General features: G+C 47.8%; 1 protein-coding gene across 1 annotated transcript; it reads right to left on the bottom strand.

Annotated features, from left to right (window-relative positions):
• Positions 1-5,633: 5,633 nt before the first annotated feature.
• On the bottom strand, positions 5,634-10,270 carry BSX (brain specific homeobox). Its single transcript, XM_074561094.1, has 3 exons — positions 8,941-10,270; positions 7,809-8,005; positions 5,634-7,651 (listed from the first exon to the last, which is right to left on the bottom strand). Exons 1-3 carry the CDS (start codon positions 9,203-9,205, stop codon positions 7,406-7,408), a joined length of 708 nt encoding a protein of 235 aa, XP_074417195.1. The 5' UTR covers positions 9,206-10,270; the 3' UTR covers positions 5,634-7,405.
• Between the last annotated feature and the right edge of the window lie 6,360 nt (positions 10,271-16,630).

The raw sequence follows: 16,630 nt of genomic DNA, 5'->3' as shown, positions 1-16,630 counted from the left end.
CATCTCTCCATTGTGGAGAAAGGACATGTTCCTTTCTTTAAAGCCCTCCTGACCCACCTGAGAGACAGGAAGCTCTCCACCCTTTCAGTTGTTTCCCACCACACGTGCTGAATTAGACTATTAGACTTCACAGGCGGAAGTTTTTGGTGTTTATCATCTTTGGGAGAAACTTTGTGGAAGAAGTGTCTTCCAATGTGGGGAACGTGGGCCAGGTTGCAGGGGAAATGTTTTGCATATCAACGTGCAGCAGAGGACATCAAATGTCCACTACAACTGCTGGAACAGGACCGTCCTCTGCCTCAGCCTCCTTTCTCTTCACCTTTGGGAACTGCGTTTGGCCCCTCTTTGTAGAAGGTGCATGCCTGTGGTATGATCCATCAAGCTAGGCTGGGTAAATGTTTCCATGCTCTGCCAGTTGCTGCTTTTCTACTTTTATTTTTAAACCAAATGGTAACACTTTGAAGCATTTCTGATTAGGGAACCTCAACTTGTTGTTTCTGCCTAAAAGTGATAATCCCCCCTTAATAGAAACCTCAAGTACCTATTTTAATGAAACCTTCAGATGAATATCAAAGAGCTATTTACTCGTATCTAATATTTTAATTAGATTATATTCTCAATTTAACCCATTAAACCCCCTTTGATGATCTCCATGTTTAGTGTTTAGCCCCAGATGCTGGAGGTAATGAATATTGGACCTTTGATTTAATGAGAACTTCTGCCTTTCCAGCCTGACTCCCTTTGTATCCCCCTTTTTTATTTTCCGAGCTATAGAATTCAGTTAATTGAAGAAGTCTCTTACCACCACACATTAAGGAACCTAAATTAGCATCCCTTTTCTGATTAGAAAATGCAAGCAGACATTTTCTCTTTGATCTGAGGATTGAGTTGAAGTAGGCAACAGCCCCCTGAAAATGAGCTGATGGCCTTATTATTTGGCTGACATGCAGATGCGTCCATGTGGTGCAAAATGCTTAATGTCTTAATTGATCACCTTCCTCCCTATCTGTCACCCGACTACCTTTTACAGCTCCCATAAATTAGGGTGATCTTTTTGGGTGGGTGGTGTGTTTCGTTTGTTTTTTGCTTTGTTTTTTTTTTTAATAAAACAATTAACTTTCAGGAAACATTTCAATACTAAACCCATGCTAAACTAGAAGCCAGGGATACTTACATGATGCTACATCTAGGGGGGGTGGATAGATATTTTTTAAATAACACTGATCAAGATCATCTCACAAACCATTTGGAAAGGACTGGGTTGTGGTTTTTTTCCTCCCAGAAAAAGACATTATTTGCCGCATATGTGGAAAGAAAATCTTTTGATCTGCCTCAATACTAATGCAAATTTTTCCTGCACCTAACAGATATGGTGGCACAAAAAGGGACCATACAAATAAATGATGAGCATCCATCTGCTTAAAAGCAAAGGCCAAAACTTAATGTCTTTCAAATTAGGAAGGCAAGAAATTTAAATACAAGACGGGCCTTGAATTTTGCATGAAGTATTCAGGGAGAGATGAGCTGGAGTAGAACCTGCCTGCCATAGTCCTGTGGCTCCAGCACAGCTATCACAGAGCCCAGTGTTGCTCACCATGAGCACAGGCTGCCTTCACAGGGGCAGAAATGTGTTTGTGTACACCACCCAACAGAACTTCTCAACATTTCCTTGGCGGGCCCTTTCTAGTGCTGCCATTTCTTAATATTTTGGATTCAGGAAGTGTAGAAGCTGAGACCACCTTCAGTGGGCAAAGACCCGGGGTCAGTTCTACCTAGGAGCAGCGCTGCTGAGATAACATCACCGTCACGTTCCTTTCAAAGATGGCTGAAGTCAGCTTCCCACCACCATCTCACAAAAGGTACAAACAGCTGCCTCATAGGCTGCTGATTTTGGCAAAAACATACTGCTTCATCAGTTAAAAACATTAAATAAGGCAGAGCCTAAAAGCCACGCTCTATCATTACCTCTCTAAAGACAAGCTGTCAAAGGTGAGGACTGTAAACCAGACGAGATTATGTCTAACTCCTGCAGTCATTGAATACTTCAAAAAAGCATGAACAAGCCATAATGTCCAAACAGCCCACAAGCCAAGCACTTGATTATCCTCATCTCCCGTTAGGGATCACTATAACAGCACAAAGAATATGCCGGGTTTTTTTCTTTTTTTTTGCATGTTGTCCAAACCTAAGTGTCCTCTGTGTGAGAATAAGCCGGCATGTGAAGAAAGGACCAACTCTGGCGACTGCCTCCGTGGCGTGAGAAAGAGCCCTAGATGCACAAAACCGCAGGGATAGGTAAAGGCAGTGAACCTCCACTGGTGACAGCTGGCAAGGGTGAGTTAAAGCAGCCTGCCTTACAGCAGAGCCCGTTTTGAACAGAAGCGATACTGAGCCAAAAACCCGGATAGAGCAGATGCTAAAGAAGCATCCAGCAGCTCAGCGAGAGCTTTGCATAATCGTGAGTGCAGAGCGGGCAGCTGCAGGTAATACCACAGGGCTAGTTTTCTGTGTCATAGGAGCACTTAAGGATTTGTTCCAGCAGTCACAGCAAAGCCAACAAGACACACAACACCGGAGAAAATATTCTACTTTAGGAAAGCAAGTTGAGTGGTCTCAGCCATAGCTGAGCAAAGTGAGTCACAGAATTCTGTCAGCTTGCCTTTGCTCCCGGCATTTCAGAAACCTGTGTCATAGAGTTACCTCATTATCGTGAGTTAAAACCAGCTTCCTCCTTGAAAGACTACCTGCACCCTAGCAGGTAGAAAAGGCACTGCAGGTCACTGCGGGATCACCCTCCCTGCTCTTAAGCAGACACTTCACACCCACCCACCTTTATCACCAAGTGCCATGTACTGCTGCTGCTGCCCGAATACTGACTGTGTCAGAACCTGTAGCCACCCCAAGGCACTTCCAGCAATAGAGCTACAAGTGTTTCATCTAAGCTTATTATGCTGTAGAAACAAGATAAATCCAAGACAGAAATAAGCCACTTTTTAAGCCGAATAAAACCATCCAAGCAGGAGTTTGCAGGTAGTTAAGGTGATGCTGTTTGTTATTGTGACTAGAAGAAATGGAGAACAAAATAATCCGTTTAGGAGGCTACAACACCCAGGAGTTCGCAGCGCTGTAGTCAGCATCCCATCGACATTCACCTCCTCCTCCTCTGCTCCTCAGCGTGGCCCCACGCCTGCAGAAACTTCAGAAAACCCACGGGAAGAAACACGCTCAGTCCATCAGCCAGCAGAGACAAGCAATGAGAGGAGCGTCTACAATTTCAGTTGTAGAGAGAATTTTACACAGTGCACGCAAAGCCTGGGTCACTCGCTGGGCCTGGCCATAGGTTATTTACACCTTCACCAAGCCAGAGCCCATGGTCCTTTGAGGGATGATGCTACACATGTTTAATAGCAGGACTTCGCAAATGATTCACTCTACAGCTGCCCACACTGCCTGCATATCTGATCTGCTTTTACATAGCTCTGGCCATAGAAGGAAAACACTTTGGTTAGAGCGGCTCTCCAGCACCATAAAAGTTAAAAATGTTAAGGAACAAGAAAATGCTCAAAATCAAAACAGAAAGCAAATGTTCAAGGATGGATTTTATAGACCGCTTTTTAATTTTCTTTAATGAAAACAACAACAAACATTAACCACTTAGGTGTTAAAATAAATTAACAGGAAACAATGTCATTTAATAAAAAAACTTACACAAGAATTTTAATGAAAATCAAAAATTCAGTGTGTACCTTAAAAACAGAGGAAATCCACCAAGATTTCCTATTTCCAGCAATTATTTCCTGCAAGTCATTTCCACCCCAGCATTTCCCAAACAAACATGTAAATATTAAAAAAAAAAAAAGAGCTAGACAGATCTAAACAGTCTCCCCCCTAGTCCTCCAGCTTGTTGGGGAGAGCAGGAAAAAGTCAGCAGTTGTCACTGAACAAGGCAGGACCCAGAAATAAAACCTCATTTCACTTATTCTATGAGGAAAAATCTCTGAAATAAACAAATGCCTCTGCAGCCCTTCCTTCTTCCCAGGACCTTCTCCGCTCTCAAAGACATGAAAACCTCTTCCCAAAAGCTTTCCCAGACTGTCTAGAAAGTGCAGCCTCCTGTCACCAGCTCGTTGCTTCCCAGCCTGGAAGGAGCTGGCCGGGGAGGGAGGGGATGTCTCAGGTAGTGACTATTTCCTTCCTCTTTCTCAGTCTTACTGAGACTGAGACCAAAACAAGGTTTTGCCCTTGTTTGCACCAAACTTTTGGGATAAGCAGCCTGTTCTCAAAGCCGCCTCCTGTTGCCTTGGAGGGCTCAGTGTGCGCCACGGCAGTGTCCGGGCTGGATGAGGACTTCCCTGGGGTTGGGTGGTTCACCTTCTGTGTGTATTTGTCACGGAGGTTGCTGGCGATCAGTGGGTTTGGTTTTAAACATGATTGTCATTTTAAATGTTAGCCAAGGTGCCTAGAACCACAGAGAGATGAAGACAGGGGGACGGTGGTGGATTTGATTTTATTTTATTGATCAGCATAAATAGTCTGTGAAGAAGAAAGTTCCTGTAGTGGCCAAGGAGAGTCAGCAGAGACTGGAGTGTTATTTGGTTCATATTCTGACCCTTCCTCATAGACCTGGCATGTCCTAAGTGTGATAATGCTGGTGGCAGAAAGGGGAATGGGCTCTTTGTCACAACTCTGTGCCCCAGAGGAACTGTGACACCTTGCTGCTAAAGGGGTCCCACGGACATGGCCCTGAGGTGAGGATACCTGTGGGTTTTAGCTGCTCCCATGTCACTTGCCGTCATCTGCAGCACTGTCTGGGTTGTGGCACCATGCTGCAGAGCCTGTTCCTGGGCATCCTCGCCATGCCTGCACCCAAATCCCAGAATCCTGCCCTCCCTTGAGAGCCACCATTAGACTATAAACATCACCAGCTCACAGCTGCACAAATGCCCCGGGTCCCACTACTGCAACGGAGATGGGCACTAACTTTTGGGGTGTTTGGTGCAGCGGGAATGTACTTGGTTACGCAGCATCTGCTCACACTCCTCGACCTGCAATGGGAGGGCAGAGCCCGGCACTGCCCATGGGCGGCCACAACCATTTTTTTGACATCCACTGGATGCCTTGCGAAAGAGTGGTGTAAATGCACAGAGGAGGACAAAGTTGCTTTTGCATGTCTGTACCCAAAAGGCTTCTGTCATTTCTGCCCCTTAATCTTCTACTTTTATTTTCTCCTGCCTTTTTTATTTGTGTTCTTTCCAGCTCAGAGTATTTTTACACACCTTAGTAATACGAGAGAACAGACAATTCTTTGCACAAGTAAAAGGAATCACACACAAATGTAAAGAAACGGGATTTTTAATATCCCTTTTCATTCAGGTGCAGGGGTTTTTTAAATGATTAAATCTTTATACTCACTCCTAATATTCTCTCTCACTAAATACTTTGCTGCCCAATCCTATTACCAAAGGCAAGTCCACCTGAGCGTGAAGCCACCGGCCGTCGCAGCAGAGTGCGATTGGCCAGGCCGGCTCCGAGATGGGCATCCATACTGCACCGCTCACTGCGGTGCACAGCGCCCGGCCCCAGCAGCAGTGGACGTGGTCAGAAAAATATTATCATGTAAATATCACGGTAGAGCTTCTCTTTTATATTGCTTCTAATAGTTCCTAATGAAATGTGCACTCAGGGGGAGGCTGACAATCAGCACAGAGCAAAACCAACAAATTACTTAGTGGGCGACTGAGTGCGGATGCAGACGAATAACAGTGTCAAATTGAAAGGTTTGCGCGACAGTTTCCATCGCCTCCCGCCTACGGCTGGGTAGGAGTCGGGAGAAGGGAAGAGCCACGGAGCTGGGAGAAGCGTTTCCAGCCAGCAGTGGGAAAAGACCTGCTGTACCCTGCGCTTGGCTCTCCGCGGGGCTTCAAGTCACACCAAGGCTTTAGGAGGAAATCCGTTGGTTTACCTCCTGAATTATAATTTTAGCAAAATTTGTTGATGAAAGTGATTGTCCTAGAAGTATTTGAAAACACTGTGTAAAAACCAGCTAGCTATTTTCTGGACAGATGGTTGGGTATTGTATATTTCCCCCCCCGCCCAGCATGTCATCTTTATTATTTTATGTGTAAAAAACATAAAGGGAAACCCACGAAAAGGAAGCAAACATACACATTTCAATCATCTGTATTTTTGTCTTAAACAGGGACACGTTTTCCCTCACAAAACTGCATGTCCTGTAATCCAAAATGCCTTGAAAGTGCTAATGACACCACACAACCAAATTAACTTCCCGTTAAAAAAAAAAAAAAAGGAAAAAAAATAAATTAAATAACCTAAGGAGACACTGCCATGGCACCGGGGGCTGCACATCTGAGGGAGACCAGCTTCTCCTCTAGGTTTTTTACCGAGGAAAGCCCCAGCCCTCCCCTAGAGATGCGGAGCCTCTGCCACTCTCCCAGCGCATTTGCCAGACAGCAGCTCACCCCAGAGAAGAAAAAAAAAATAAAAGAATCTTAATGTACCTGGAAATTAAAACCGTTTCCCTGGCAGGAAGATAAAGGCAAAGCGAGCACGGACGGTGACTGCGCTATCGGCTGCGACACGGAGCTCAGGGAGGCGTTGGGGCAGACGCAGGCGGGGTGGGGGGGACAGGAACCAAACGTGGGACCAGCTCTGGGGCTCTTTGGGAGGAAAAGGAAAGTATCCGGAAGGTGATTCGCACCTGGAAGCCATGAAGAAACCGGGCTGCAGATGCAGGTGGTTCTCCAAGCTGCAGAAAAACCCTTTTGCTCGCTGGGATTTCGTTTGGTCCGGGCAGCCCTGGCAGGATCGAGTTATTCGTGGTGTTCCCCACTTCCCTTCCCCGTATCGGAATTAAATAAACGGTTCTTTCGGTCTTACCTGTTTCTTTGGAGGGCGTTTCTACAATTATTTTTTTTTAGTACGTGCGTGCCCTGGGGGCTCTGCGCGGGGTCAGACCCGACCCACAGCACTGGGGAGGAGGCGGCCAGCCCCAGCCCGGCTCGGGAAGAGCGGCGAGATTTTCGGGGGGGTGTCCGGGGAGAGACATGCCTCCCTGCCGCTCCCAGTAACCACAACATGCTGGCACCGGGACACGTTTATTTGAAAATCGAGGAAAGTTCGGGGAACGGAGAAAAGTCCGATATTTCGCAGGGAAAGGGGAAACTTAAAGGAAACTCGCCTCGTTTTGCTCTTCCCCGTCGGATTTGCAGGCAAAGCTCGGGGTGATGCTGGGGGGAAGCCGGCGGTACCGCGGGGTCCCATGGCTGCCTTCGCCCCGGGCTCCCCCCGCATCAACACCCCCTTCCCTCCGGGCTCCGGCACTACCGAAGGCAGGGGCGACTTGCGGGGCCGGGGCTGGGGCAAAGCCGCCCCGCAGAGGCAAGTCCTAGAGACGGTGGGAGCCGGCGCAGAGGTCCCCCTCCTCCAGGATGTCCACCTCGTCCTCGGGGTCCTGGAGGAGGAAGGGGCCGGGGGGGCCCTTGCGGGGCTCGGCGGCGGCCGCCTCAGGCAGCTCGGGCTCGGGGGAGCTCTGCTCCCGGCTCTCCTCACCCCCCGGGTGCTTGGGGTCGTCCTGGCTTTTCCGCAGCTGCTTTTTGTGCTTCATCCGCCGGTTCTGGAACCAGGTTTTCACCTGAGGAGAGCAGGAGGAGGGAGAAAAAATAAAAGAAGAAGAAGAAGAAGAAGAAGAAGGGGAAATCAAAAGATAATAATAACAATGAAAAAAATAAAAAGCGAAGTGGAGGATGCTGCATGGGATAAGGGGTGGTGGCGGTCCCCCGCCCCGGTACCTGGGTCTCGGAGAGGCTGAGGGCCGTGGCCAGCTCCACCCGCTCGGGCGTGGAGAGGTAGCGCTGGATCTCGAACCTCTTCTCCAGGCCGGAGAGCTGCGAGTCGGAGAACACGGTGCGGGCCTTGCGGCGGCGGCAGTGCTTCCCCGGCAGCTCGGCGTGAGCGTGGTGCTGGAAGAGGGCTGGCACCGGCACTCCTGGGGGGGACACACACGGCAGAGACTCGGGCAGGGAGCCGGGGAGGGGGCTCTGCCCTCTGCGGCCCCTGGGTGGGCTCTCCCCGTGCCTCTTTTATTTTTATTATAATTTTTTTCGTTTATTTCGTTTTTGTCGGTCGTTTCATTGGCTTGGGTTTTGGGGGGTCTCGTTGCTCTGAAAACACGGGGCTTTGCAAAGCGCTTCGCTTCTGCTGAACCCGCAGGCAAAGCCCGGGCGGGAGGGACCAGCCCGGCTGGCAGGGAAACCTTCACCCTCGCGGCAATTAAACCACAACGAAATAAAGGCGGAAAAAACAGGAGAGCCCTGGAAAAGGCTGGGATGAGAGCGGGCGGGAGGAGAACGGCCGCCCCGGTGCACAACTTGGGCTGCCCAGTGAGAAACTTTGGAAGAGGGTTTCCTTCCAGGGCAAGGAACGGGCCCGGGGAAGGGCTCCGGCCGGGCGGGGGGAGCTTCTCCCAGCCACGGGGAGGGGAGCGGGCACAACCCGGGCAGTGCGGCTGGAAGGGGAAAAGCGAAGCCCGGGCACCGCCTGGAGGAACAACGCAGGGAAAAAGAAATGTTATATGTCAAAAAATAAAAATAATTTTGAAAAAATAATATTAAAGGCAAAGAGAGGGAAACCCTCAAGACCTCGGTCAATCGAGCGAATGACAAGCAGCACTTCGGTGGGCTCCTTTCGCCCGTAACGAAGCCGGCGCTCCAGGGGCGGCGGGCGGCTCCTGCCCCGGGGGGGAGGCAGCCGCGATTTCGGTGAAGGATGCAAAGGTGCCCCGCCGCCCCGGAGCGGCTCCTCTTTCGCTGCTGGAGCGTGTCCCCTCCGGGGCTGCGGACTCGTGTCCCCACCCGTGTCCCCACCTCGACGCCACCTGGCCACCAAACTCGGCAGGTTCCTCCTGCGAAGGGCTGCACTTACCCGAGGTGGTGAGGAAGTAGGGGTGGTGGTGATGCTCCGGCTTGTGCAGGGCGGGGTGCGGGTGAGGCGCCAGGAGGGTCGGGGTTGGCATCAGGGGGTACCCATAGTCCAAGAGGGGGACGCGGGAGGTCAAGGAGCCGGGGAAGTGCTCGGGGGGCACCTCCCGCAAGGGTTTGGGCTTGTGCAGCAGAATATCCTCGATGAAGAAGGAGGTGGGCCTGGGCGCGGAGACGGGGTGCACGGGCGAGGTGAAGTTGAGGTTCATTTCGGTTGTCCCCCCCTCGGGCAGCGGGGAAAGCAGCGAGCCGGGCTGAGCGCTGGCTGCTGGAGCAGAGAGGGCTGCCGGCTGCACCCCCTGGGGCCGAAATAATAAATAACGATAATAGTAATAAATAAATAATAATTTTTTTAAAAATCCGGAGCAAAATTAAATAATAATAATTCAAAAAATATATTCCCCCAGCCAGAAATAAACTGGAAGAGCCGGGGGATGCGAGACGGGTGGGTTTTGGCTGCGCGGGGAGATGCGCGCCTTTGAGGCGCGGTGGGAAGGGGGGTCTCCAGCGAGCCAATGGCGATCGGGCGAGAGAGGGGGGGACGAGGGGGGGACGGGCCCGCCGGGCCACCCAAACCACCTCCGCGGCGCGGAGGGGTCGCGAAGCGGGCGCGGAGCCGCTCCGCTGACGCGCAGCCTCCCCTGCGCAGCGCAGCCCCCAGCCCCGGTCCGAGCGGTGGGCTTGGGACGTTTTCCCAAACACCAGCGTTTTCTCCTTTTTTTTTTTTTTTTTTTTTTAAAGAAGCAAAAACTTGGGGGAAAAGGGGAATGAGTGGCGCTTTCCCGACCTGTCCCTCACTCCGCTCCCAACTTGTCCCCACGCAGCCTGTGCCATTCCGCTCAGGTTATTATCCCGTTGGGGTTTTGTTCCCATCCATCCCCCGCTCAGTGTTGTGCTAACACTTCTCCTTTTCTTTTTTTTGGTCTTTCCTCTGTTTGTCTTTTTTTTTATTTTCCCCTCCCTAATCTGTAACATTCATTTCCCCGGAGTCAATTTGCTAAAATGAGGGTGATATACCACATCATAGCCGAGATAATTTCGGTTCGCATCTCAGAAAATTGCTCTAATTATTGATGTTAAACTCAGGGAAATTAAAAGAAGGCACTTCTCCTTCATCTCCTGATTTTAAGCTCTAATTTGTTGAAATCGAGTTGTCATCACAATTCCAATCACTACCGTTAATAGTAAAAGTGTTCTAATAGAGCCAGAATTCGCGCAACCCATGCTATTAGATAATTAAGAAAGATGTTAGAAAGGCAAGTGCTAATCCTTGGGCACACAGACAGCATTTCCATCTGATCCAGCAGGTAGAACAAATTAATTACCAGAATCAATTAGTCCTAAAAGTACAGTTCTCAGGGAAGTGTAAGCCATGTCTTCCATATGGATGAGCTGGTAAATGGTAAACAGATGGGGGGGGGGGGGAAGAAAACAACCCTTTAAAAGAATAGAAATGGCAATCGTCGGGTTTTAATGAACCTGGAACTCGGAGCGCCCGAGTTTTTCAGCGGTGCCGTCTATTCGCCGCCGCCGCCGGGCACGATCAGGCGCGGGCGAGGGCACGGGCAGCCCACGGCGGGCACAGCAGCGGGAGGCGCCCGCTCGGGCTCCGACGAGCAACCGGTTATAACGCGAGGTAGCTTTGAAAATACAGGTGTGGCTCCTTCATCAGTTCCAGGGGGCCAAAATTCCGGGTGGGACACCAGAGAGCTCCCTGCCTCACCGGGAAAACCCACGGGAGCATTTTTCTCTCTACATGCAGGCAGTTACAGCCACGCACACGCTTCGTTTTACACGCGTAGTGCCCGGGCGCGGGCAGGCACCGCTGCGCTCATCACGCACTTAAGCAACATGCATGTGTATATATATATTTATCTATATACATCTATCTATCCATGCCCACACAGTATGGATGCGGGTGCAGCGTTACACCGAGGCAGGAGCGCTTCGGGAGGTGCAGGGCTGGGGGAAAAGCACCTCTCCCGGTGCTGCCGGCAAAACTCCCTCTTTTTCGCCGGGGGGCGGGGGGGAAGAAAAAAAAAATCTGTTGCAGCGTCCCCTCCTGAAATGCCCATTTCGGCATCAGCCCGGGATTTTGGCCGGGGGTTTAAAAATACAACAGGCTAACAACTTTCTCTGAGGAGCAAATGAGTAAGCAAATGAATTAACAGTGATGAAACGGGTCTAACGCCCGACTTGTTAATGGAGGGAGCGCAGCCACGGGCGTGTAAGCCGCTTGACTGGCCATTTCGTCAGCTGAGATTGCTTCTCCGGGAGGGCTGGGGCTTTACTCAGCACTGGCGGATATATATATATATATTTAAAGCAGATCTGAAAGATTAAAGACGTATTACTTCAGCCAGATTGGATCAGAGCTTTAGGATTCAGGCATGAGCTTGCCTGACAGCCACTTTTCGGGGTCCATCTTTATTTAGGGTACTGCTGGGGAGGACGGACTGGGGCTGCTGTCTCGGTGTTACCTTGCAGCAACAGCAGCAAAATCCGATCCCAAACTGGGCACTGCAGCCTCTCACTGGTGCTAATTCAAGGACAAGAAGCAGAGGTGATACCCCCCACCTGTGGAGAAGCCCCCTGAAAGAAAGGTAACCCCCAGGAGGCGCGGACCTCTCCACTGCAGTCCTCACACCCAGGGATTTTTTAAAATATAACATTTTCACGGTGCTTTGTGACAGGAGGAAGGTGCCAGGTGCTTCCCATTGTTGGCAGGCAGTGTTGGCAGGGTGGCCTCTTTGTCCCCTTAAATTATTTTCCCCCTTTTGGGCCTCTTCTGCAGGTCCCCACGGTGATGGGGACCCAATGGTATGGATCTCAGCCCCGGACCCCCAAACACCCCCAGTCCTCCCCGAGGACCAGCCCCCAGATCACAGACTAGCCCATTTTTCTGGCTGGCCAGACATATGCACGCAAGCAGATATGCCTATGTATTTTGGCATACACACACAATTCCATTTACTGCCAAATTCATGGGTGAGTCAGGTCTCCAAAGACACCCTCTGTGGCCTCCTCTCAATGGAGCGGGGTCCCCTGCTGAGGTGATCCCATAGTATTTCCCTAGTTTTGGCAGAAGCTGCCCCAAACCTGGGCAGAAGCTGAGGTCTCGCTGGGCTGAGGGACACATCTAAGAGAGGAAACAAGAGGGGCTGTGGTGTGTGTTTTCCTTCCCATGGTGGGTGGGACCAGAATTGGCCCTCGACGCTGCGCTCTTGCATCCTCCCCTGAACGCCTTGCGGGACTGCGTAACGTCTCAGCCTGCAACCCCAAACGATTCAGACCTCCAGAGGTACCCATCTGTGGGCCCAGGTAGCCACACCACTGTGGGGTTTGTTCGTTGTGTGTTCAATAAATTAAAATGATTCCTACAGGCTCGAAGAGCTTTATAAACTTTGCTGACAGCGATGCACACATATTCCCCCCGTATATACACACCTCCGTTGTGATTTAATAACATGCATAATACACAATGTGCTTTGCTTACATAAACACCAGTTGCCATTACTTGCACACTTAAGATCATTTGAAGTTGTTATGGGGAAATTTTGCCCAGGAAAACAGAAATTTATTTGACTTAAAACCTAGGGGGTCATTTAAAAGGTCAGTGCAGCTACATTGATGTTAGTAGCTTTATTTCAGTGTGTTGCATTAGCGATAAATTTGGTGCGGTTTGAAAATACATGCACTTACCTTCCCATGGCTCTTGAAGAGGTAAGGTAGCTTGGGAGCCCAGCCTTTTCATGCCTTTCAAGACAAATCCACTCAAAAAGGAAGGGTTAAACTAAAAACACAGCCTTGATACGATCAAAATGGGAGCCTGGCTGCAGGAAAGAGGTCTGAAGAGTGTCAGAAGAAAAGAGGTCTGAAGCGTCAGAGAAAAGTTTACCTCCCAACTGGAGTTGAGGGCAGCAGTGGGAGAAGATCCAGCCAGGTATTCTAAGGCTCACAGCTCTGCCATCCCTTGGCTTTTGCTGCCTCGAAAATACGTCATCCCACAGCCCACGGACGCACGCTCTCCTTCGTTTGTAGCTGAGATGCAGAGAAGACAGAATGAGAAATAGAGAAGTAATCAGCCTGTTGATTTTGTTCCCAGACAATAAACACTCGGGTTAAAAGCTGGGTCTGTGTTATTCTGCCAGAATCACTGAATCTACCCACAAACATCACGGTAATTTCAAGGCTACAGTTCTAGGTAAAAAGCACGGGGTGGGTGGAATTGTTCCTGATGTGAGGGGACCACATTAAGAAGTGACTGAGCCAGAAAGATACTTCGGAGGCTTGTATCACGACCAACAACTGCAAGAATTTGGGGGATAAAAAGAGATATGGCATCAATGACAGGCAAAATAAAATTTAAAGAGCAAAAGCTTAGACTGTAGCTTCCTTACACAGCTCCCAAATGCAACTATCCATGCATGGACTCAGGGCCTTCATTCCTAAATCCAGAATTTTATCTCTGTACTGAAAATTTGCCTCATTAGGTGATAATTCTGAGCATTTTCTGAAGGCACGGTACTTATAAAAAGAGAATGAAAGTATTAACATCGACAGGTTTGGTCTAAACATTTCCCTTAAAATAGTGACTCTTACTAACTGAGACCTAGGATCTTTTAAATTATCTGTTTTCAACTTTAGCAGGGTTTTCTGTACTGTTCCAAAAACACAGCAAGATCCTTCCTTCCTTCCTTCCTTCCTTCCTTCCTTCCTTCCTTCCTTCCTTCCTTCCTTCCTTCCTTCCTTCCTTCCTTCCTTCCTTCCTTCCTTCCTTCCTTCCTTCCTTCCTTCCCTCCTTCCCTCCTTCCCTCCTTCCCTCCTTCCCTCCTTCCTTTCCTCCTTTTTTTTTTTTTGGAACAAATCAGAAATTGGGAGGGAGGCTTAGAAGTTTCCCTGGGACCTGCATTCAATTAGTCTTCTCTTCATTTGGTTACATATCAATTCCTCCTCGTCGTGTGGCCAACCCATGGGCATTGCATACTCCCTCGAGGCGGAGGTGATTACTTCACCCAAGACCATCTGTACTTTGGGATCTCAGCTAATCCTTTGCTCTCAAAAAATCCATTCTTGCTGCCGTAGACACTGCTTTGCTGTCGCCTTTAGCACATTAATGCTTATTCGTTTGCTTTCATTCCAGCTGTGTAACAATCATCTGCACAACTCAACATTTTGATTCACTTTTTTGTGCTAATGACTCAGAACCTCCCATGTTTCCCTAATTTCATGACATATGAACCTCGTACGTCCTTGCTTTTAACCTTTGGGGCAGGATAATCCTCCTTTTCTCTTTCTTATCCATTCAACCTTTAGTTTAGTCCCATTGTTCTCCTACTGTTCTTTGTGGTTTTCCTCTGATTATTTGTCATACTCTTTCTGTAGCTCCTGGTTCCTCATGAAAACCTCATATGCCTTTTCTTCTTAGAGGAATACTTTGAATATACCCCAAGTCTGATCTCAGGCTGGCTTAAGTCAGGAGTAACTTATACAAAACCAATGGAGCACATAAATGTAAATGACGCAAATACTTTGATTTTTTTTTTCCAATTCCACTCTCTACTTTCCAACTTTAAAGTGTCTCATTTTGAAGCCTTAAAAATAAAAAGCACACAAATGATGCACTCCAAGGTCAGAGGAAGCTTTTATGACCACCCAGTCCGACCTTCTGAATCACACGAGCCAGAGTTTCATCCAGTAACTCCTGTATCAAGCTCAGAAAAAACATCCAGCCTAGGTAGCCTGTGGAATAAGAATACCAGTTTCCTGACTCTTTAAACTATGTTTGATACATCACAATGTATATGTAGGCAAGACCTGTTTATAAACAGGGTGAATGAGCAGCTTTCCCTTATCTCTAGATCTCTAGCAAGCCTCTCCATTCTTCTGTATTTATATTTTGACTAGCTCCATTGAAAATCTGTGATTATTTACAAACTCTGCACTAAGCTTTTGTAAATATGATTCAGCCTTCAGTTAAAAGGTCGATCTCTGCTAGTGAGTAGATTTTATAAATCGCTTGGGACAAGCCTCAGCATACTGGCTTAGTTTTGCCTCCGAGTTTAAATACATAAATTGTTGTATCATTTTACGCTGAGATAAAAAACATAAACAAATGTCATATATTACATACACCTCTCCCACCGTGTGTGTCACACGCACAGTGACGGTCACAAACTGATGCTGTCTTAGCCGATCATTTTGCTAAAAGATAAGGAATCATTCTTCATTGAAAGATAATTAAATCTTTTTCTTTCATGTTTGCTCCAAAAAGATTGCAAAACTAGTTGGACCTAGTTTACAAAGGATCAAAGGAAGAGATTGGTTCCATTACTTGCATTAGTCAGAGTTGTCTGTGCTGTGGCCTTCAGAATAAAGGAAGAAATGTACTTTAGAAAGATCTGAGTAACACACTTTACTCGAAACATTTTTGTATTATATTGCTTCTTGACTGTTTCAGCTTACTCTGTATCTGTGCACTTTATTTTAAGCACTCCAGAAGTGGATGACAGGTCTGGGGGAAAAAGAGAGAATCTAGTCAGCATCTCGCAAATGCATCTTCAAATAATGCTTTAAAACTGGAAATTACATTTTGAAATGGTATTTTGTACATTTCCAAGGACGAGGTATTCAAATGGCGATGTGATGTAATATAATATTGTCTAATGTTAAAAACACTTTCTTGCCTTTGCCAATGTTATTTTTAAATGGAAATATTAAAATGCTCTAGGTCATCTGAAACAAGTAATGATGCAGGCAGATGCCTCATAATAAATTACTAAGACAATATTTGCATTATTTTCACACACTTCAAAAAATAAACTCAGTTTATGGAGTTCAGCAATATTTGATTCAGTCCAGCTATTCCTTGCTCTTTCTGGTATTTTATTTTATTATGATTTCCTGCTTAAAAAAAAAAAATAAAGCTTGTACATCCCTCCCTAACTTTCCTTTTTCCCCTTGCCATGGTAAGGTTTTATCAGAGCAGCCAATTTCATTCCAAGTAGTGGGACAATTAGCAGTCTCAAACATGCACTTTCCCCAAATGTTTCCTAAGTGAGTGGCTGACCAGAAGGCAGCACCTTCCAGCCATCCCTCGCTGCCGAAATGCCCAGCACAGCCAACAGGTTCCCTCTTCAGTTACTGGAGAAAGCAGGGCTCCTCCAGGGATGGGGGCGGTACGGCCAGGGGCTACTGAGGCACTAGGGCAGCACTGTAGCATCATCTTTAATTTTTCATGAAAGTGTACGTGTGCTCCTAGCGGGGAATGGTAACTTCCTGACAAATGTCACTGGACTGTGGGACCAGTTTTGCATCTTGTATGTGTGCTAAAGAGTTCTGTATATGGGCCAAACACACTCTAGATAACAAAAACATTTACACATTACAAGTTTTTCAAGACTTCCCCGTTTTGAAGAAAAATCATTAAATACAGAGTTTGGTATTTGTTTTAGAAGAGGAGAAGTGTGATGGAAAACTGCACGGACTTAGAAACGCACTATGGTTTCTCACTTATGGGATGCATAAATTTGATTTTTTTTTTGGTCTTGATTCAGCTTCTACTCAGCTAGTGTTTTTAATAATGAGTTATGGGGTTTCCTACTTCATAAATATGTTACCTTCCCTTCAAAGCT

Source organism: Larus michahellis, chromosome 17, assembly GCF_964199755.1.
Source record: "Larus michahellis chromosome 17, bLarMic1.1, whole genome shotgun sequence".
NCBI lineage: Eukaryota > Metazoa > Chordata > Aves > Charadriiformes > Laridae > Larus > Larus michahellis.
Note: the sequence above shows the minus strand (reverse complement) of the source record. Positions and strands in the feature narration are given on the sequence as shown.